The 17,046-nt window shown below is 45.6% G+C and overlaps 5 protein-coding genes across 20 annotated transcripts; 4 read left to right on the plus strand and 1 right to left on the minus strand.

Moving 5' to 3' along the window:
• The first annotated feature begins 5 nt into the window (after positions 1-5).
• On the plus strand, positions 6-1,352 carry LOC108036920 (solute carrier family 25 member 35). The gene is made up of 3 exons (XM_017113332.3): positions 6-331; positions 385-520; positions 640-1,352. The coding sequence occupies exons 1-3, from the start codon at positions 84-86 to the stop codon at positions 1,168-1,170; spliced, it is 915 nt and encodes a 304-aa protein (XP_016968821.1). The 5' UTR covers positions 6-83; the 3' UTR covers positions 1,171-1,352.
• Positions 1,353-1,827: 475 nt separating this feature from the next.
• LOC108036907 (solute carrier family 25 member 35) lies at positions 1,828-3,614 on the plus strand. The gene is made up of 3 exons (XM_017113311.3): positions 1,828-2,268; positions 2,788-2,923; positions 2,980-3,614. Exons 1-3 carry the CDS (start codon positions 2,021-2,023, stop codon positions 3,517-3,519), a joined length of 924 nt encoding a protein of 307 aa, XP_016968800.1. The 5' UTR covers positions 1,828-2,020; the 3' UTR covers positions 3,520-3,614.
• Positions 3,615-3,920: 306 nt separating this feature from the next.
• Positions 3,921-6,385, plus strand: LOC108036908 (receptor expression-enhancing protein 5). Of its 3 annotated transcripts, none has more exons than XM_017113312.3 (4): positions 3,921-4,178; positions 5,751-5,983; positions 6,047-6,146; positions 6,208-6,385. In XM_017113312.3, the coding sequence occupies exons 1-4, from the start codon at positions 4,028-4,030 to the stop codon at positions 6,267-6,269; spliced, it is 546 nt and encodes a 181-aa protein (XP_016968801.1). In that variant the 5' UTR covers positions 3,921-4,027; the 3' UTR covers positions 6,270-6,385. The 3 variants fall into 3 exon arrangements, with proteins under 3 accessions (XP_016968801.1, XP_016968802.1, XP_016968803.1); XM_017113313.3 differs by lacking the exon at positions 3,921-4,178 and adding an exon at positions 4,557-4,904; XM_017113314.2 differs by lacking the exon at positions 3,921-4,178 and adding an exon at positions 5,600-5,690.
• Positions 6,386-6,444: 59 nt separating this feature from the next.
• Positions 6,445-7,154, minus strand: LOC108036910 (probable 28S ribosomal protein S16, mitochondrial). Its single transcript, XM_017113315.3, has 2 exons — positions 6,836-7,154; positions 6,445-6,770 (listed from the first exon to the last, which is right to left on the minus strand). Exons 1-2 carry the CDS (start codon positions 6,950-6,952, stop codon positions 6,498-6,500), a joined length of 390 nt encoding a protein of 129 aa, XP_016968804.1. The 5' UTR covers positions 6,953-7,154; the 3' UTR covers positions 6,445-6,497.
• Positions 7,155-7,797: 643 nt separating this feature from the next.
• LOC108036906 (zinc finger protein 615) lies at positions 7,798-16,338 on the plus strand. Of its 14 annotated transcripts, none has more exons than XR_007764003.1 (13): positions 7,798-8,021; positions 10,096-10,232; positions 10,298-10,374; positions 10,846-11,148; positions 11,556-11,737; positions 11,803-11,908; positions 11,977-12,301; positions 12,368-12,532; positions 12,592-12,739; positions 12,806-12,951; positions 13,016-13,637; positions 14,112-14,520; positions 14,890-15,038. XR_007764003.1 is itself a non-coding variant. In XM_017113297.3 (12 exons), exons 1-12 carry the CDS (start codon positions 7,896-7,898, stop codon positions 15,055-15,057), a joined length of 2,505 nt encoding a protein of 834 aa, XP_016968786.1. In that variant the 5' UTR covers positions 7,798-7,895; the 3' UTR covers positions 15,058-16,338. The 14 variants fall into 14 exon arrangements, 12 of the variants coding, with proteins under 12 accessions (XP_016968786.1, XP_050743661.1, XP_050743660.1 ...); XR_007764004.1 differs by having other exon boundaries at positions 11,601-11,737; positions 11,803-11,905; positions 12,809-12,951; XM_017113297.3 differs by lacking the exon at positions 14,112-14,520 and having other exon boundaries at positions 14,890-16,338.
• The last annotated feature ends 708 nt before the right edge of the window (positions 16,339-17,046 follow it).

A 17,046-nucleotide genomic window follows, 5' to 3' on the forward strand; every position in this document is an offset into this window, starting at 1 on the left:
TTTGCGAATCTCAGACTGGTGCTTATCGCAAGTTAAGAGCGTTAGTGATCACTGGATTGCGATACAGAGCGGACGTCGCATTGATGGCTACGTCTGATTTTGTGCTGGGCGGCGTGGCTGCCATGGGAGCTGGTTTCTTTACCAATCCCGTGGAGGTGATCAAAACTCGCATCCAGCTGCAGGGAGAGCTGGCTGCCCGAGGATCTCACGCTCAGCCCTATAAGAGTGTCTTTCAGGCCTTTGTAACAGTGGCCAGAAATGATGGAATTCTCGGTTTGCAGAAGGGATTGGCTCCAGCTTTATGCTTCCAGTTTGTCATAAACTCCTTCCGGTAAGTGCTGGCTATATAAGGTTATTTACTATTTATTTATTTGTTACCCACAGATTGAGCATTTACACCCATGCGGTGGATAAGGGTTGGGTGCACAATAAGAAGGGCGAAATCTCGTTTGCCAAGGGCATGTTTTGGGGCGCCTTGGGGGGCGTTGTGGGCTCCTATTGCGCCAGTCCCTTCTTCCTGGTAAGCGATTATGTAAATCATACATTGAACGTGTCTGCCCTGGCAGGCAGTCGACAATGTCTGGCCCAGATAAGATAACCTGAACCAGCTGGCCGCTGATAGCTACCTTTCCATTCAAGATCAAGACGCAACTCCAGGCACAGGCTGCCAAGCAGATCGCCGTTGGTTATCAGCATCAGCATGCCTCGATGAGCGATGCGATAAGGCAGATATACCGGAAGAACGGCGTCTTTGGACTCTGGAGGGGATCCATGGCCAATGTGAGCCGGGCTACGGTGGCGTCAGCCGTTCAAATCGCCACCTTTGGCCAGGCCAAGTCCCTCTTGAAGGAGAGCGGCTGGGTTACCCATCCCACGATCCTGTCGTTCTGCTCTGGCTTATCTGCTGGATCCTTTGTGTCGGTGGCAATCACACCACTGGATGTGATCACCACCCGTCTGTATAATCAGGGAGTGGATGCTCAAGGTCGTGGGCTCTACTACAAGGGCTGGCTGGACTGCGTGCTCAAGATTCTGCGATCGGAGGGGGTGTATGGGTTGTACAAGGGCTTCTTTCCGATTTATCTGAGGAGTGCTCCATACTCCACTCTGGTGCTTTCGTTCTTTGACGAGCTGATTGCCCTGCGGGAAAGGTACGACCTTCACTACTGATCAATTAGCTCTTCGGAAGAAGAAGGCGCATGAAATCATAAAATGCCAAACCAATTAGACAATTTTTTTAAGAAGAAAACATATATAATTGAGTATGTATTTATTTATCGTAATTTAAAACTAAACAAGGAGGTGAGTAAACAATTTAAAATATTTCTATTAAAATCTAAACCAATATGTAAGTTGAATGTTTTACTTCTCTATCCTTAATTCTTTAAATGTTCAATGGTGGGGGTGCGGTAAGTCCTGGGAGTCACAAAAGTTTCTTCAATTATTCATACCTGTAAGATGTCAAAACTCGGAAGTATTTTATTCAGATATAATACAATATAAGATTACGTAATATTGGCACAATTGCATTAAAGTAATTTTAGGACATTAAATACAATAATTGTTTTTGTTTAAATATGAATTTTTTAAAAGTTAAGAAGCTTTGCAATTTATTATGAGGAACTATCGATATTATCGATAATACCAAGAAATGGTTTTTTTTATAACTTTATAATTAGGTTTACGTTTGTAATTAAAAAATTCAGTTTATAATATTCTTAACTTAATTCTCAATGTAAGTAAAAGCAATACTAAGGATTTCGGGGCTATGTTTACTAGCACTTTTCATTTTATATTTAGAAAAATAAATCAAAAAAATAATGATTGGGTTATTTTCGAGAAAAAACAAATTTTAATTCTCTCAAAGCCATAATTCGAAATCATTTGGAAAATGGGTGTTAACTTGGGCATTTTTCGATAAAATTGTCGACGGTATTACAACTCTGTAGACTACTATTGAGACCGACAGTAAACAAAATGATAACGTAACATCATCCAAATTCAAAACTACGGTGGAGACATGACGAAGTCTGATTTTGTGCTGGGCGGCGTGGCTGCAATGGGGGCGGTGATGTTCACCAACCCCATCGATGTGGTCAAGACACGGATGCAGCTGCAGGGAGAGCTGGCGTCCCGGGGAACCTATGTGAAGCCCTACAAGAATCTGCCCCAGGCCATGGTGCAGATAGTCCGCAACGACGGACTGCTGGCTTTGGAGAAGGGTCTGGCTCCAGCGTTGTGCTACCAGTTCGTCCTCAACTCTGTCAGGCAAGTATTGCTCGGATCTCTATGATTTGTATTTGACTCGGTCTTTCTGACTCGGTCATATGATTGTGACATGGAGAGCAACATGTTTCCAACCCTAGAAACCAGTGTCGGGGGTCTGGTAAATATTTGTAAAGGGGAAATATAATTTCTAGGAAAAATGTCTAAACATACATATGAATAATTTGTCCTTGGGATATATTAGTCTTCGGACTTTACTAATTATATTAATAAAGGGTTTCAGTGAATAACATAGTATAATAATATTATATTATGCAATATAAAATTATTAGATAAGTTTTATAAGCCTCATGTACTTTGATATTATATTGTCTGAAGAGCTTAAACAAGATAATGTCTAATAAGTTGGTGAGCATATTTATCTTATCTATCACATCGTCAGGAAATTTAAATTATGAAATGAACATATTTTTAGAATATACAATAGTATTTAAGACCATGTAAATTTAAGATCATTTTCTAAATTTCCGTTCTTTATATTCGTTTCTTTCCCTCTGTTAGATTAAGCGTTTACTCGAACGCATTGGAGCTGGGATATTTAAAGAACTCGGATGGCTCAATATCCTTTTATAAGGGCATGTTGTTCGGTGCCATGGGCGGCTGTACCGGCACCTTTCTCGCCAGTCCCTTCTATATGGTAAGTAGTGGGTATTACCTCACGCAGACCTGAGATCTGGTTATCCCCCGCTTCAGATAAAGGCACAACAGCACGCCCAGGCAGTTCAGTCAATAGCCGTGGGCTTCCAGCACAAACACACCTCGATGGTGGATGCCTTCCTGCACATTTACAGGACCAATGGCATTTCGGGATTCTGGCGAGGAGCTGTTCCGAGCATGAACCGAGCGCTGGTCGCCTCCAGTGTCCAGATCGGCAGCTTCCCCAAGGCAAAGTCTTTGCTAAAGGATAACGGATGGGTCACACATCCGGTCCTGCTTTCCTTTTGCGCCGGACTGACCTCGGGAAGTATGGTCTCCCTGGCCAACTCACCTTTCGACGTGGTCACCACTCGGATGTACAATCAACCAGTGGATGAGAAGGGACGAGGCCTGGTTTACAGCGGTTTGGTGGACTGCTTCACCAAGATCCTTAAGACGGAGGGTCTCCATGGGATGTACAAGGGCTTTTGGCCCATCTACCTCCGAAGTGCCCCCCACACCACCTTGATATTTGTTTTCTTTGATAAGTTGCTTTACTTGCGCGACCATTATGTTTTCCCCCAGCACAGAAATTGAAATTTTTTTCTGTAGATTTTTCAGTGATACACGAAATGTTTGGCAGTGCATTTGATTGTATATTTTAATAATAAAGCGGCGATTAATAACTATAATTTGAGTTCTAATAATCCTTCCGAAACTTATAAGAAGCCTTTAATTCTTTATAATGGAATTTTGAAAGAATGAAATGCAATTTTGACAAAACCTGGCAGCTCGGATGTCGCTTTACATTGTTTTTAAAATTCTAAATGTCGAGGAAAATTTAATTTGTGTCACTAGACCACATCCCAGGCTTAATTAATCCCTAAAACAAGATAATTCCTGCAGAAATTAAAAAAAAATGCATTACTGAAAAACAGCCAGGATTGCCATTTTAGTAGGACCAGTTCCCACAGCATCGAGTTTCCGAAGTGGTATTTTCGGCTGCGGCGGTCACACTGTCACACAAGTGTTGGGAAAGTCGGCGGCGTCGCATATTTTTGATTGACTACTTGGCTTTGATATTTTGAAATACTATCGGTGCAAAATGGCCTCCCAGGTGACCCAGGTGCAGCAGTTCTTCAACGGCTACAAACAGAACGTCAGCAGAGCACTGCGCGATGCTTCCAAGCCCTGGACCAAGGCCTTCGACACGGTGGAGGAGAAGACCGGCGTGGATAGGGTCAACCTTTTCATCGGTGAGTGTCTTATCCTGGCGACGTCATCGCGTGTCCTTGCCACGGACACCGCCCCGTAGGAATCCCACCTTTGACCTCCTGCCAATAGACTGCGTAACCAGCGAATCTCATCGAGATGCAGTGGAATTTTTCGGGATGCTTATAAATAGCAACCTGTTATATATAGCAATGCTACATGCTTGGATCGGTATGGGGGGTTTAATCACCCCCTGGTGACCAATTAGGCAACTAATCACTCGACTTAAACGCCAAAGCCCAATTAAATGGTGTTTCTAGTTTTATCACCAAGCGCTCAGCGAATACCCTGGTATATCGGCATGTGATGTGTGCGTGTAGGCAGCTACGTAGGCAGCTGCCGATGTGTGCGTCTCTTATCCACAAAAGTTTCTTGTTTTGTGCTTTTCTTTGTTTACTTTAACGAAAGTACGTTTTCTCAGTACGCGTACGCGGTGAGCAATACCTTTCGCGCATTCCATTGTTAATATCTCCTAAATATCCGGTGAAAGTCCAGCTCCGCGGGGTCAAAAGGTCTAAAAATTGAGACGTGGCGCTCGGCACACGTGGAGAAAATCCACTCACCTGTGTGCGTAAATCCATAGAGCTTAAAGTTCCAGTTCCCGAGCTCGCGGGAGTAACCGATGTGGCTCTGGGATTATATTATGCTAATCAAACATCGGCGGGAGGTGCGGCGCAATGTCAGAGTTCCCCTGGTTTACCTGGGCACAGGTGAGAATGCGGTCATAACTGCCATACCCTCGAAATACTGGCAAACATTGATTCATCATTATAACACTTGACCTCTATAGGATAAGTTGTTGGCAGACTTTAAGATTTATAGCAATGTTCTACGAATTCACACCTATCCTTTCCCTAGCAGGATTCCCTAGGATAATTATAATAATAATAATTATAGAAAAAAGAACTAGAATTACAGATTGTCTGTGAAAAAATACATCATCTATGTAAGCAGATCGACTTGCCTGTAAGACTTGTTGTATAGGGTCTTTAATATCCGCTTATTATCAAATTTATAATACCCTCCGACCAGGGTATAAATATAATTAGCCGCCGTCTAGCATGAATGACATCATACATTTAAGGGAAAACAACAGGCCGTAGTCCGCTCATCTGGGCGGGCAAAATGCAACTGGCCGGGATCAGAGACAGGTCGAGACATCCATTGACAACAGCTAAGGGTTTATAATTAGCCATAGCCATGGGGCGGTTTAGGAATCCCAGGGATCCGCGAAGGGGCGCCCTTAAAAAGGGTACAGGTATCTGGCTAAATTGCCTTAAAATAGTTAGTCTTTTAGCCAAAGTGGGTAAGTTAAGAAACCCTTTGACCGCCCTGCGCCCTGTAGAACCGCTCCTGCCTTGGACCTGGTTTTAGCCAAAGGGAAAATGCGCCACTGGGGCAGCAGCAATTGACCAACTAGACGGCAAACATGGCAGTCGAGGGATTGGAGAGCAAAATAGTCGAGTTGTTTGTAGAGAACGCCCTCCTGCGTTTCGGTAGAGCTCCAGCAGTCCTATAATGCTTTATCCTAATTAGAAGTTATTTACTCTTTTCAGGTGCTGCTGGATTCTGCGCCCTCTATCTGATCTTCGGCTATGGCGCCCAACTGCTGTGCAACATCATTGGAGTACTGTACCCCGCCTACATCTCCATCCATGCCATCGAGTCCAGCACGAAGCAGGACGACACCAAGTGGCTGATCTACTGGGTCACATTTGGCATCTTCACGGTCATTGAGTTCTTCTCAGGCCTGCTGACTTCGGTGATTCCCTTCTACTGGCTGTTGAAGGTGAGTTTTATAGGCCTTCCTTAGTGCTTCTTGAAATTGACTGATATATATTCCCATTTCCAGTGTGCTTTCCTCATCTGGTGCATGCTGCCCACGGAACAGAACGGCTCCACCATCATCTACGCCAAGCTGGTGCGACCCTACTTCCTGAAACATCACGAATGTGAGTTAAAGTATCCCTGGAAGGTGATATTTGGCTAATCCAGAATCTTTTTCCCCTTCAGCCGTTGACAGGATCATCGACGATGGCATGAAGAAGGCTGCTGGAGTGCTGAAGCACGACTAGGAAGCCGCTGTGCCGTAGCTCCGCCCGCTGCTCGCTTACCCATGCATTTGGTTTAGGGCCCGGCCACCAAACTCACCTCGTATTGGTTACGTTTTGCAATAAATTTTAAATCTGTATTCACTTTGTTGTTAATAAGAAGAGCACCAGTGATCGCTGAACAAGAAGAAATCTCCGCTTGTTAAACGTAAAAACGAAAACGAGGCTTTTATTGAGGAACTACTATGGTCTTCAAGCGGTTGATTCCGCCTTCTCTGCTGTGGCCTCCGCCTCGGCAGCAGCTCTCCGGTTCCGCCAGGCGGACATGTAGGTGCGTGGGTGGATGGGCAGTAGTCCGGCGATTCCCAAGAGTTCTGCAGCCGGCGTGGACAAGTGGGCGCCCTTGCCCAGCCAGTAGCGAATCCTTTCTGTGTTCAGGGCCACCAAGCGCTCGTTGTAGTCGTTGGGCAGGGGATCAAAGGAGCCGACCTGCTCTATGACGGGCTGGTGCTGATTCTTGCGCCTCTAAAATAGGAATTCACATTAGTTTTAAGAAGTTATATCCCTTTTTATGGTCTAAAAATACCCACCTCCATGACCACAATGTGGTAGAAAGGCCGGTTCGTGCAGCCCAGGCGCACGAAACGTATGATCTTGGCCGACTTGGCGTAGAAGCGACCAATGCCACTGGCTGGCGACAGAGACATCTTAATTGTTTGTAGATTTAATACAAATTTTAATAAAAAATAAAAGTGCAATTGGAAAATGTGAATTGTTATGCAAAGCGTGACCGTTGAGGGATCTTTAAAAAACACCCAGACGCATGGTAATACTGGGCCAGTCAGCTCAAGCGTTGCCAGACGTTGCGCGAGCGATAGTTGCGGCCCGCTGACAACCCTGGCCCGCGCACACACAAGATGGCGTCAGAGAACGAGAAGCACGAACACTAAGGAATTTGTTCAGTGGTGTCTGTGTCTGTGAATTATATTGGAGGAAAAAGAGTGTTTTGTTTATAAATTTAATTGCAAAAACTGCACATAGCCACACGGGGCGCGTGCACACACATCGACGCACACGCACACCCACGCCCACACGTCGCCAGAAGTCCGCAAAAACCGCGAGTGTTATCAATGGAGTGCTTTGCCCCAAACGCCAATTGAATTTTTTTAGAGACCGTGCCGAGGGACGGAAAAAAATGGCGCCCGCAGCCAGAGCAGCAACTTGACTTTCTTTTCGGTCCACATAGTAGTTCGCCCCCGTCTCGTCGTCGGCGAACGAATGCGGTGATTTTCTGTCGATTTCGTCGCAGTGCGATATCCCTAAGAAAACGAAGGGAATATAGAAAAAGTGCTTGAAAAGAAACCCAAACGACTTGAATTTGTTGTGTATATTTCGGACTATCGAGCACACAGCCGCAAATAAAAAAATACCATTACCAATTCCACTTACTACTACTAGAAGGGAGGCTAGTATTTTGTACGTGCTTTAGAATACATACATACATACCTACATATACCACAAGCAAGCGAGAAGTGCAATTACATTTGCGTTTGGAAATTTTGCGCTTTTTTCTCTTCCGTTCCGTTCCGTCCTCCCCCCCTCGAAAAATCCCGCCCCGTCACCCCGCTCAACCCCCTCTCTCTCTGAACAATGTGCGCCGCCCAGAATCCGCCGCCCTTCGGCTATACCTGGGGCTTTGCTGACAACGGCAGCCGCGCCACCGAATCGGTCCTGGAGATATCGCCGAACATCAACTACACGGTCAGCGGGGAGTCGGTGAGTTTTACGCCTGAAATCTATATTACAGGGTATTGGGCCTTTGTAAGCTGCCAGGATATAGCCCCCACCCCCCCTCCAGGTGCGTGTGTAGGTGTGTTGCTGTTGCTTTCCCACACCGAATCGTGTTGTGGCCCAACCAACGCATACATGCGAACGCACACACGCACTGCGTTACACTCGCTCACTCGTCCGCTCGCCTCACCAACACTACTCGCTGCTTTCGGCAGCGAACTGTGTATGTATACGGCCCGACTGGCATTCACGTATACGGTATACCGAATACGTGGAAAAACGAGCGACTGCGACATACGGACGGGTATACATACGTATGTACACATGTACGCTGTACAATGTATATATGCATGCGCCACAGCCACACTTTATGTAACTGCGTTGTCATGCGAATATACGGATATGTACATACAGGGGGGTATTGGAGCGAGTGTGTTAGAATTCTTTTACCATACATCCACAGGGGGTTTTTCGTTTCCATTTCATTCGTAAACATTCATAATTTGGTATTTGTAAAGCGAATGCGTACACAAAGCACACATTTGCGCAAAGGAATGCCGATCCCAGTACCGAAATAAAAACACGCGCACCTGGCAAAAGAGTAAATAAATACATGGCCATTGCTAGTGCTCCAACTACCCCCACCACCCAAAAATCCCAGCAATTAATAAGCGGGAAGGTCGAGAAAACTTCAAAAGTCTGGCAGCTGGCAAAGGCAATCGATGCTAATCGATATTTTTCTAGACTATGTATCGCTAACCCAATTTAGGTTCTATTAATAATTATTGCTTTCCCTTGATTTGCTTGTTGTTGCTGGGTTTGTTTTGTTTTTATCTTTGGGCAGCAACAGTTTTTGTTGTGCAATTCAATGGAGAAATTACGTTTGTTTTTTTTGTTTTTTGCTGTGACACTTACACAATTGCACATGCGGCGAATTCGCCGCACTTGCGCGCCCGATTTGTCCACGAGTGTGCGTGTGTGGCGAATTCGCCGCAGTTACTTGGCTGTTTGTATGAGTGTTATACACGCACAGAAATGACGTGTGCTCTTTGGTGTGCGTTTCGTCGTGCGTGTGTTTTGATTACTTTTGCCGCCTTACCGTTTTGGCGCCCAACACGCACACACTCACCGGCCACAATGTCCAATTGCACTCACAAACGCAGAGAGTGAAAAAGGCGCGCTTTTTGCGAACATCCCCTCTCGTCGTCAGCGCCCACCCCACCCCCCAGCCATCCACCGCTCTCTGTTTATCATCTGTTGCCGCACTGCTGGCTGCGCAGGTGTAGCGTGGTTATGGGCTATCAATCAGAGCGAGAAGCAAGCGGGGAAAGCAAAGCCAAGGCACGGTTAGAAGCACTAACCGCTAGCCTGGGGCGCAGCCTGCAGATCGTAGCATAGCGAGTGGCGACTGTACTGTCTGCAGAGTTCCAAAAAGCTTCACCAAGGTGGTCTTCCTGCGGAATGGCAAATGCCTTGGCTGGATTCAACGTCAACTGAAAATATATATTCTTTTGCAAAGCCAAATTATACTGAATGAATGAAACCCCTAAAGGAAAAGGGATTTAACTTTCTCAATTTAAGGTGTTATGAATGACAATGTTTTCAAATATTATTAGTTTACACTAAAAGTTCCATACATTTGTTCATAGCACCTTTGATTAGAAAAGAAATCTACAAAATTAATTTATTGATATCTTGATGAAAAAAAACTTTGTCAAATTAAGGGTTTAGAAGGGGAGATTTAATACATTATTAGTTTACATTATACAATTACAATAATAATAATAACAGGGCTTTTTATAGGATATGGTAGAAACATAGATTAGCAAAGGAATTTCTTTAAAACAATGCATGGACATCTTGCTTTAAAGAAGTAAGAAGAAAGCCTTAAATATATACATAAATTATACATATTTTGTATATTGACTAAGCCATTGCTGCTTTTTAATAGCTTTATTAACACTTAAGAAATGTATTTGTATTTATTGGGGAGTAAAATAAAAACACTAACCTTGAAAGTACCCCATCCGGCCATCATTACTAAACTCCTTTATTTTAGATGCCCTATCTGCTATCGACGGATGGATCATTAGCTGTTCAAAAGGACGTTAAAGGCCTGACAGCTGGCGGCAAAAATAATGTCGTACGTCGCATGTTCGTGGTAAACGATCCGTCATTTCCGCCTGGAACCCAGAGGTGCGTTGGATTAAGCCCACCAAAACAAATCTCCATCCCTATATCGTTCTCTGTTCGTATTCCAGAGTTATCACCGCTGGAGGATCGACGGTGGTCAAGAAGCAGGACCAAAATCAGCAGGTTCTGAGCCTCGACAAGAACTGTAAGTGAATCGATTTAGAGCGAACCAAAAACCCTTCGAATCGAATCAGTGTTGCACGCATTGCTGTTCTGTGTTGTGATTATCTATATATTTTGGGTTTTCTGTTAATCGATTGTTTTTCTCTCTCTACTCCCGTTTATTTATTTTATTTATATATTTTTTAATTCTCGCTCGATCTCGCTCGCCCTTGAATTCAACCCCCGAAAAACCGAACCCGAAACCGAACCCCAAAATCCACCATCTCCTCCAAAAAACTCCCAACGTGCTTGTGTGTTTGCCCGTATTGCTATTGCACCTGATCCACCCACCGACCCACCGATCATCTCGCTATCGCACCACACAAACACCACATCATCAAATTTCACCACACACTCGCACACACAACACCTCATCACTTGGCGGGCGGCGGGCGCGGGCTGATCGAACCTTCTCCAATCGGAACGATATGATACCATCAAAACGAAACAACAGATCTGCTGGTGGATCCGGCCACGGCCGCAGCAGCAGCTGCCGCTGCTGGTGGGGATCAGGGGCTCGCCCACCACCACACGCTGACCAACGGCAGCATAGTTGATGCCAAGACCGGACAGACGGTGCTAACCGCCGGCTCTGCGGCGGCCAAGTCGCACTTCAGCTCGATCGGAGCGCTGCATCTCACGCAAGAGGAGTGCAATGAGATCCTGATCAAGCGCGCCATCGCTGCCGGCCACCATCAGACGCACACGATCACCGCTGCCGACGGATCCCATCACCATGCGTCCGGCGGGACACCAAGTAAGCATCTCAAATCTGTGTTTGTTACCACCCCTGCTCCGGTCCCCCACTGCTCCTCCTCCTCCACACACACACTATACAATCGATCCACACCCTCCCGATTGAAGTAATCCCCTAGCCCCACCGGTTATACACCGTATATATACCCGGCATATTGGTACATTCTCGGTTCCGGTTGCTTCTTACCCGGTTGCGTGGCATAATTACGTTTTACGTTTGTAATCTTAGTTTTTGCCATTGTTTAGTTTGCCTAACGCTAACTTTAAGTTTGACTAACCCCCCGAAATAAACCCAAATTATTTAATTTGCATATTCAGTTTGTTCGGATCTTTGATTTTTTTCCTTTTGTTTCTTTTCTACTTTTTTTTGTATCTTCCTTTGAATTCCATTTGGCTTTTGTTCCGTTGGCGGTGCAACAACACTCTTAGGTGACATACTTCCTGGTATTTCAGTTCAAGTACAGAAAGTAATACAAGGACTGGAAGATAACGAGGACTCGCAGGGCGAAGCACCCAACTTAAAGTTGGAGCCAGGCACATTAGAGTTGTCCCCGAAGACCGAACTACAGGAATCAATGCATTTCAGCGAAGTAAGTTGATCAACTTAAGAAAACTTCTAATGATTCACTAATGGATTTTCCGTGTTTCCCTTTAGACGGACGCCACCATCAAAAAGGAACGCCCGTACAGTTGCGACGAGTGCGGCAAGTCCTTTCTGCTCAAGCATCATCTGACAACCCACGCACGCGTGCACACAGGTGGTTGTTCTTGTTCCTGGCAGAATACCTCCAACCATCGAGCAGGCCTAATCATATCGTTTACCCCCCAGGTGAACGCCCCCACATCTGCACCCACTGCGGCAAGAGCTTCGCGCACAAGCACTGTCTCAACACTCACCTGCTTCTTCACTCCACGGAGCGACCCTATCAGTGCCAGGAGTGCAAGAAGAGCTTCACCCTCAAGCACCATCTGCTGACCCATTCGCGTGTCCATAGCCGCGAGCGACCGTTCGTCTGTCAGGAGTGCGGACGTGCCTTTCCGCTGAAGCGCCACCTGGTCACGCACAGCAAGTTCCACGCAGGCGAGCGACCCTATGTCTGCGAGGAATGCGGGGAGAGCTTTGCTCAGGAAAACCACCTGATTATGCACTCGCGGTGAGTGATCCATTAAAAAGAATACCTTATTGGCTGGTGTGACCTTCGTATTCTTCACCCGCACAGCTTCCATGGCTCGTTGAATCCATTTGTTTGTGCAGAGTGCGGAGCTTCGTTTCCACGCAAGTTCCAACTGGTTAACCACGGGCGCATTCACGGCAAGATCCCCCACTCGTGCACTGTGTGCGGCAAAGAATTTCTACAGAAGCGAACACTGGTTTCCCACATGAGGTGAGAACGGCATATCCTTACTGCCAAGAAGCCATCTCTAATCTTAACCTCTTTAAAAGGCGCGTACACACTGGCGAGCAGGCGCATCCCTGCGTCAGCTGCGGCGAGGGATTCCTTACCAAGGCCGAGCTACACCAGCATGTGAGGACGGCGCACAATGGCGTCAATCCGAACACAAGCAGTGCCACCATCATAGCCAATCAGCAGGTATATATCATAAACCTTTACTGGAATATTTATATATAGATTGACATTTTAAATTAAAAACTCAAGCAGCTGCAACAGGCCCATCACCATCAGGCCGGTCAACAGACGCATCCGCAGACCATAACTGTGGTGAGCAATCCGGGTAACTCCACGCTGCTAACTGTCTCCACGACAGATGCCAATGGCGTGGCGCGTCCACAGTTTGTGTGCCGGTATGTAGTGACCTTGGGTGGAATATCCCTTGGAATATACCTAAACCTTAATATATACTTTCAGCGAGTGTGGCAGCGCTTTTAACAGTCGAGAGGCCTTGGCACTTCACTTGCGCCTTCACACTGGCGATAAGAGCCTGATGACAGATCTGTGTGCCTTGACGGCCGCGCTGCCGGGACACTTCTTGAGCACGGCCAGCCTGAATCCAGGCACCGTGGTCACGGCCAACCCGAATCTGGTGGGCCAGAGCCCAGTGCCTGTGCAGATCATATCGTCCACCGGTCAGGTTATGTCGCAGACCACACTGGTGCAGGCCGCCAACTCGACCCATCCGCAGGCTGTGGTCACCGCGGTGCCCACGATGCCCGTACACGGCCAGCAGCAGCATCTGCAGCACGTGGCCCAGCAGCAGCAGCAACAGCAGCAACAACAGCAGCAACAGCAGCAGCAGCACGTTGTCGCCGTGGCGCCGGCCAACAAGCCCAAGTCGCATTTCTGCGCCAGCTGCGGCAAGGGATTCGCCGCCAAGCACGGACTCATGCAGCACAATAGGCGGCACCCGAACGGCGGATGCACGGTACGCACCCACGTGTGCGAGTGCGGCAAGGCCTTCTTCCAGAAGAACCACCTGATGCTGCACCAGCGCCAGCATCTCGAGACGAAGCCAGCCATATCCCAGCAACAGGTATGCTAGTCTCCAGACTCCCCGCCCAGTGCCTATCCGATAGCCCGATAATCAGATAATCAGTTAACCCATTTAACCTGATATCCCGTCACCCACGGATCCGATCCGATCTGATCTGAATCGCTCCGTTCCGCTCTTAAATGCTTTGATTTACACTACTTAGTTAGCGTTAAGTCTAATTCTAGTTGGGAGTAAGTTAGGCAGCCCTAACGTTCGTACTTGTAAAATACTAAGCACCTAAGCAATGTTATCAATTCAACAATAAACGATTCTTATTGGCATCCGCAAACTTTGTCGGTCAGTCGGGAGGCGGCGAACTGTTTTAGCTTACTCTTAGTTAAATGTCCGACTTGCTCTGCGTGTTCTACTGTCTGCAACGCCCGCCCCATTCTACCACCCATCTATATATGTACCATCGATCCAATGAAACCGAATCTGAAACATAATCGCATTACCTTTTCCAATACTTTGCAGCTTGTTGTACCAACTACTTCTTACTAAGAATTAAACGAAACTGAAAAACTGAAAAAGATAAATAAAACCACAAATGAACATTAAAAACTAATCAAACCAAAACCAACTCAAGCGACAACCGCTCGCACAGGCACACACGCACGCGTTTGAGTTTGAATTTAAATTCAATTTCAAATTCAGATTCGAAAGGTATTGGAGACTTTGTATCCGAACCGATCGGATCTGCTGAGTCGAGGTGTGTGTACGTGTGCGGGTGTGTCTGCCTATGTGAAGGTGGCGTGTCTGTCTATGCGTGTTCTCTCACCAAATCTATAAATCAAAAGCAATCCATAACTCGGCAATGAATACAATCTAATATCGTATCGTATCAAATCGAATTCCATTCAAAGGCTTCAGTTTGCGCGTTTAGGTGTGTATGAAATATCCAAATTATCGCTAATTGTCTATAAGTGTTCCCTATATATCATGATATTATGTATGTCTTCCGTTGTTTTTGCTGATTTTATTGTTGTTTGCCGTATGCTTAGAGATAATTCCTAGTTATAATCGACTCTGCCTGCGTCTGTCCTGTACCTCCCTTATCACCCTATAATGCTCCCTCTATTTATTTTCCCCTACCTCCGATGCTTGCAACACGTTGCTTGTGCTCTCTTTGCGTAATCTTTAGTTTAGTTCATATTATTTCTGCATATCTAGTCCGCTAGTCGAGATGCTAAAATGGCTGAACGAGTCTTCCCGAGTTGAGCTAAACCTCTTTTGTTCTTCCCCACTTTTACAGGAGGCCACTGCCCAGCAGCAATTGGCGGCTGCCGGCGAACAGCAGCAAGTGCAGGTGCAGATAATGCCCGATGGCCAGATCCACGGAAAGGTGATCAAGTACGAGATCTGCCGCAGTGTCTTGCCAGAGGATCAGCAGCAGGAGCAGGGCGACATGAGTGCGGACTAACCTGGAGCGATTGTAAATACGTGGCAAGTGCAACAGCGACACCAGCAAACACACATAGAGCAGCATACAGCATCAGATTCAGCAACAGCATCAGCATCAGTAGCAACACCCACAGTGCAGAACAGAACACCAGGCAGATCGCTCCCAGAACGGTCCTCGGAGTGAGGCGAATGCGTCGTAAGCGATTCCCTTAATTGTAATATTTTAGTTAGTCTTAGGTTACCGGCTAAGTAATATCGCATTGTACACATAAAAGTTAACTAGCGTTACAGACATGAACACACACCTTATATAATATATATATATACAGACATATGTAGGTTTACGTATAGAGAGTATCTGTTAATTTTTGCGATGCCTTGGTCGCATCTAAAACAACAACCTGTATGAGTTGCAAGTTTTAAAGCGTTACGTTCAATTGGTTTTACGCATTACACGAGTTTTAATAACACAACTTATACACAAACTTATATTCAAACTAGACGACAAATATTTATGCTTAAGTGTAAACTGTAAACATATTAACACGATACATAGACGGATAACGACTACGGATAGTTCTAGACACTAGCGCATGCGTTGCACTTGAATACGTAACACCGGGGGCTCCAATAATCCAGTAGTGGCGAGGCGTGGGCGGCAGCGTGGTCGAGCATGTGGGCGCGGACTTGGTAATGAATCTGGGCTTGGGTATTCCTGCCCAGAATCGCGTTGGTGTAGCACATTTCGAATGTACATAAGAAACCGGAGTTGGCTGCAACACCAAGTAGATGCATAACAGGTCCGACAGAGTGGAGGGACCCACTCCAACCGGAGCTGGAGTCTGGAGGCTAAGGAATGTGGAGTAGGTGCCTGGCACAACAACTAGCTAACACACAGATATGTATATCCAACACGAACGGCGACACAGATCTTTAGCGTAGGTGACTGCGATTGTTTGACAACCCAAAACACAGCCTAGCAAAAGAAACAAAGAAAACTTACAAAAATTATCCAATGAAATTAGGACACAAGCAGCTAACAAGAACAGATACACTCTTATAAACAACCGACCCACATCATCCAATGCACGCTTGGCGACGTATATCACACTGTAAAAAATCGAGGTTAAGTCTTAGGAACGCGTTAAAGCAGACGGAACATAATTGGTAATTATCGTAATCGGATAAATGAAACAATAAATAATGAACATACACTAAGCATATATTTTAATATGTAAGCCTTAAAGAAATACAAACGGAAAATATGAATTATAATAAACAAAACAACGTGTAATTGCAATTAATGCTAGTTCAAGCAACGGAGACTGTTCACCTTGCGAAAATATTATGGGGGTGTTATCTATACTTTTATTTTAGCCCGCTATACAGCGAACATTTAGAGTTCTATGTCTTGATAAGAACTGCGCCACATACCATGCGATTTATAATTTTACTTTTCTTTGGATATGACCTATACAATACATATCAACTCCTATCCAAACAATCGTAATATTGTCCTTTAAGTAAGGGTTCAATATAGGTCGCTAGCTTTTCTTTGTGACTTGGGAATACCTGAGGGACCTAATGTTCTGACTCGCAGTGTACCGCCCAAGGAACTTTCTTTTGTCAAAAATGAATGAATAGCTTATTTTTAGATTGGCTGATTAAACAAACAGACGCAAATATTTGCGGTATTGACTGTGAGTCAACTCAATTGCAATTTTTCACCAGTAAATCGTTAAGATACTTATGGTATGAGTATGGGGAAAGAATTATCTAGAGTCTACAAAGTTTGTATGCTAATTTCGCAGAATGCCAAGGCAAAGTAATGAGATAAGATACCACTAATATGTGTGGAAATTCAACACAAATTTGTATATAATTGCTTGGCCTAGGCGAAAACATTAGGCAAAACTTTTTAAGGTGTCTCAAAATGGTAAGAAACTATTGCCTTTGAGTTCCTGTCCCAGTCGACGGATAGGCCCAAGCACGTCGCAAGTGTCCAACA

Source organism: Drosophila biarmipes, chromosome 2R, assembly GCF_025231255.1.
Source record: "Drosophila biarmipes strain raj3 chromosome 2R, RU_DBia_V1.1, whole genome shotgun sequence".
NCBI classification, from domain to species: Eukaryota; Metazoa; Arthropoda; class Insecta; order Diptera; family Drosophilidae; genus Drosophila; species Drosophila biarmipes.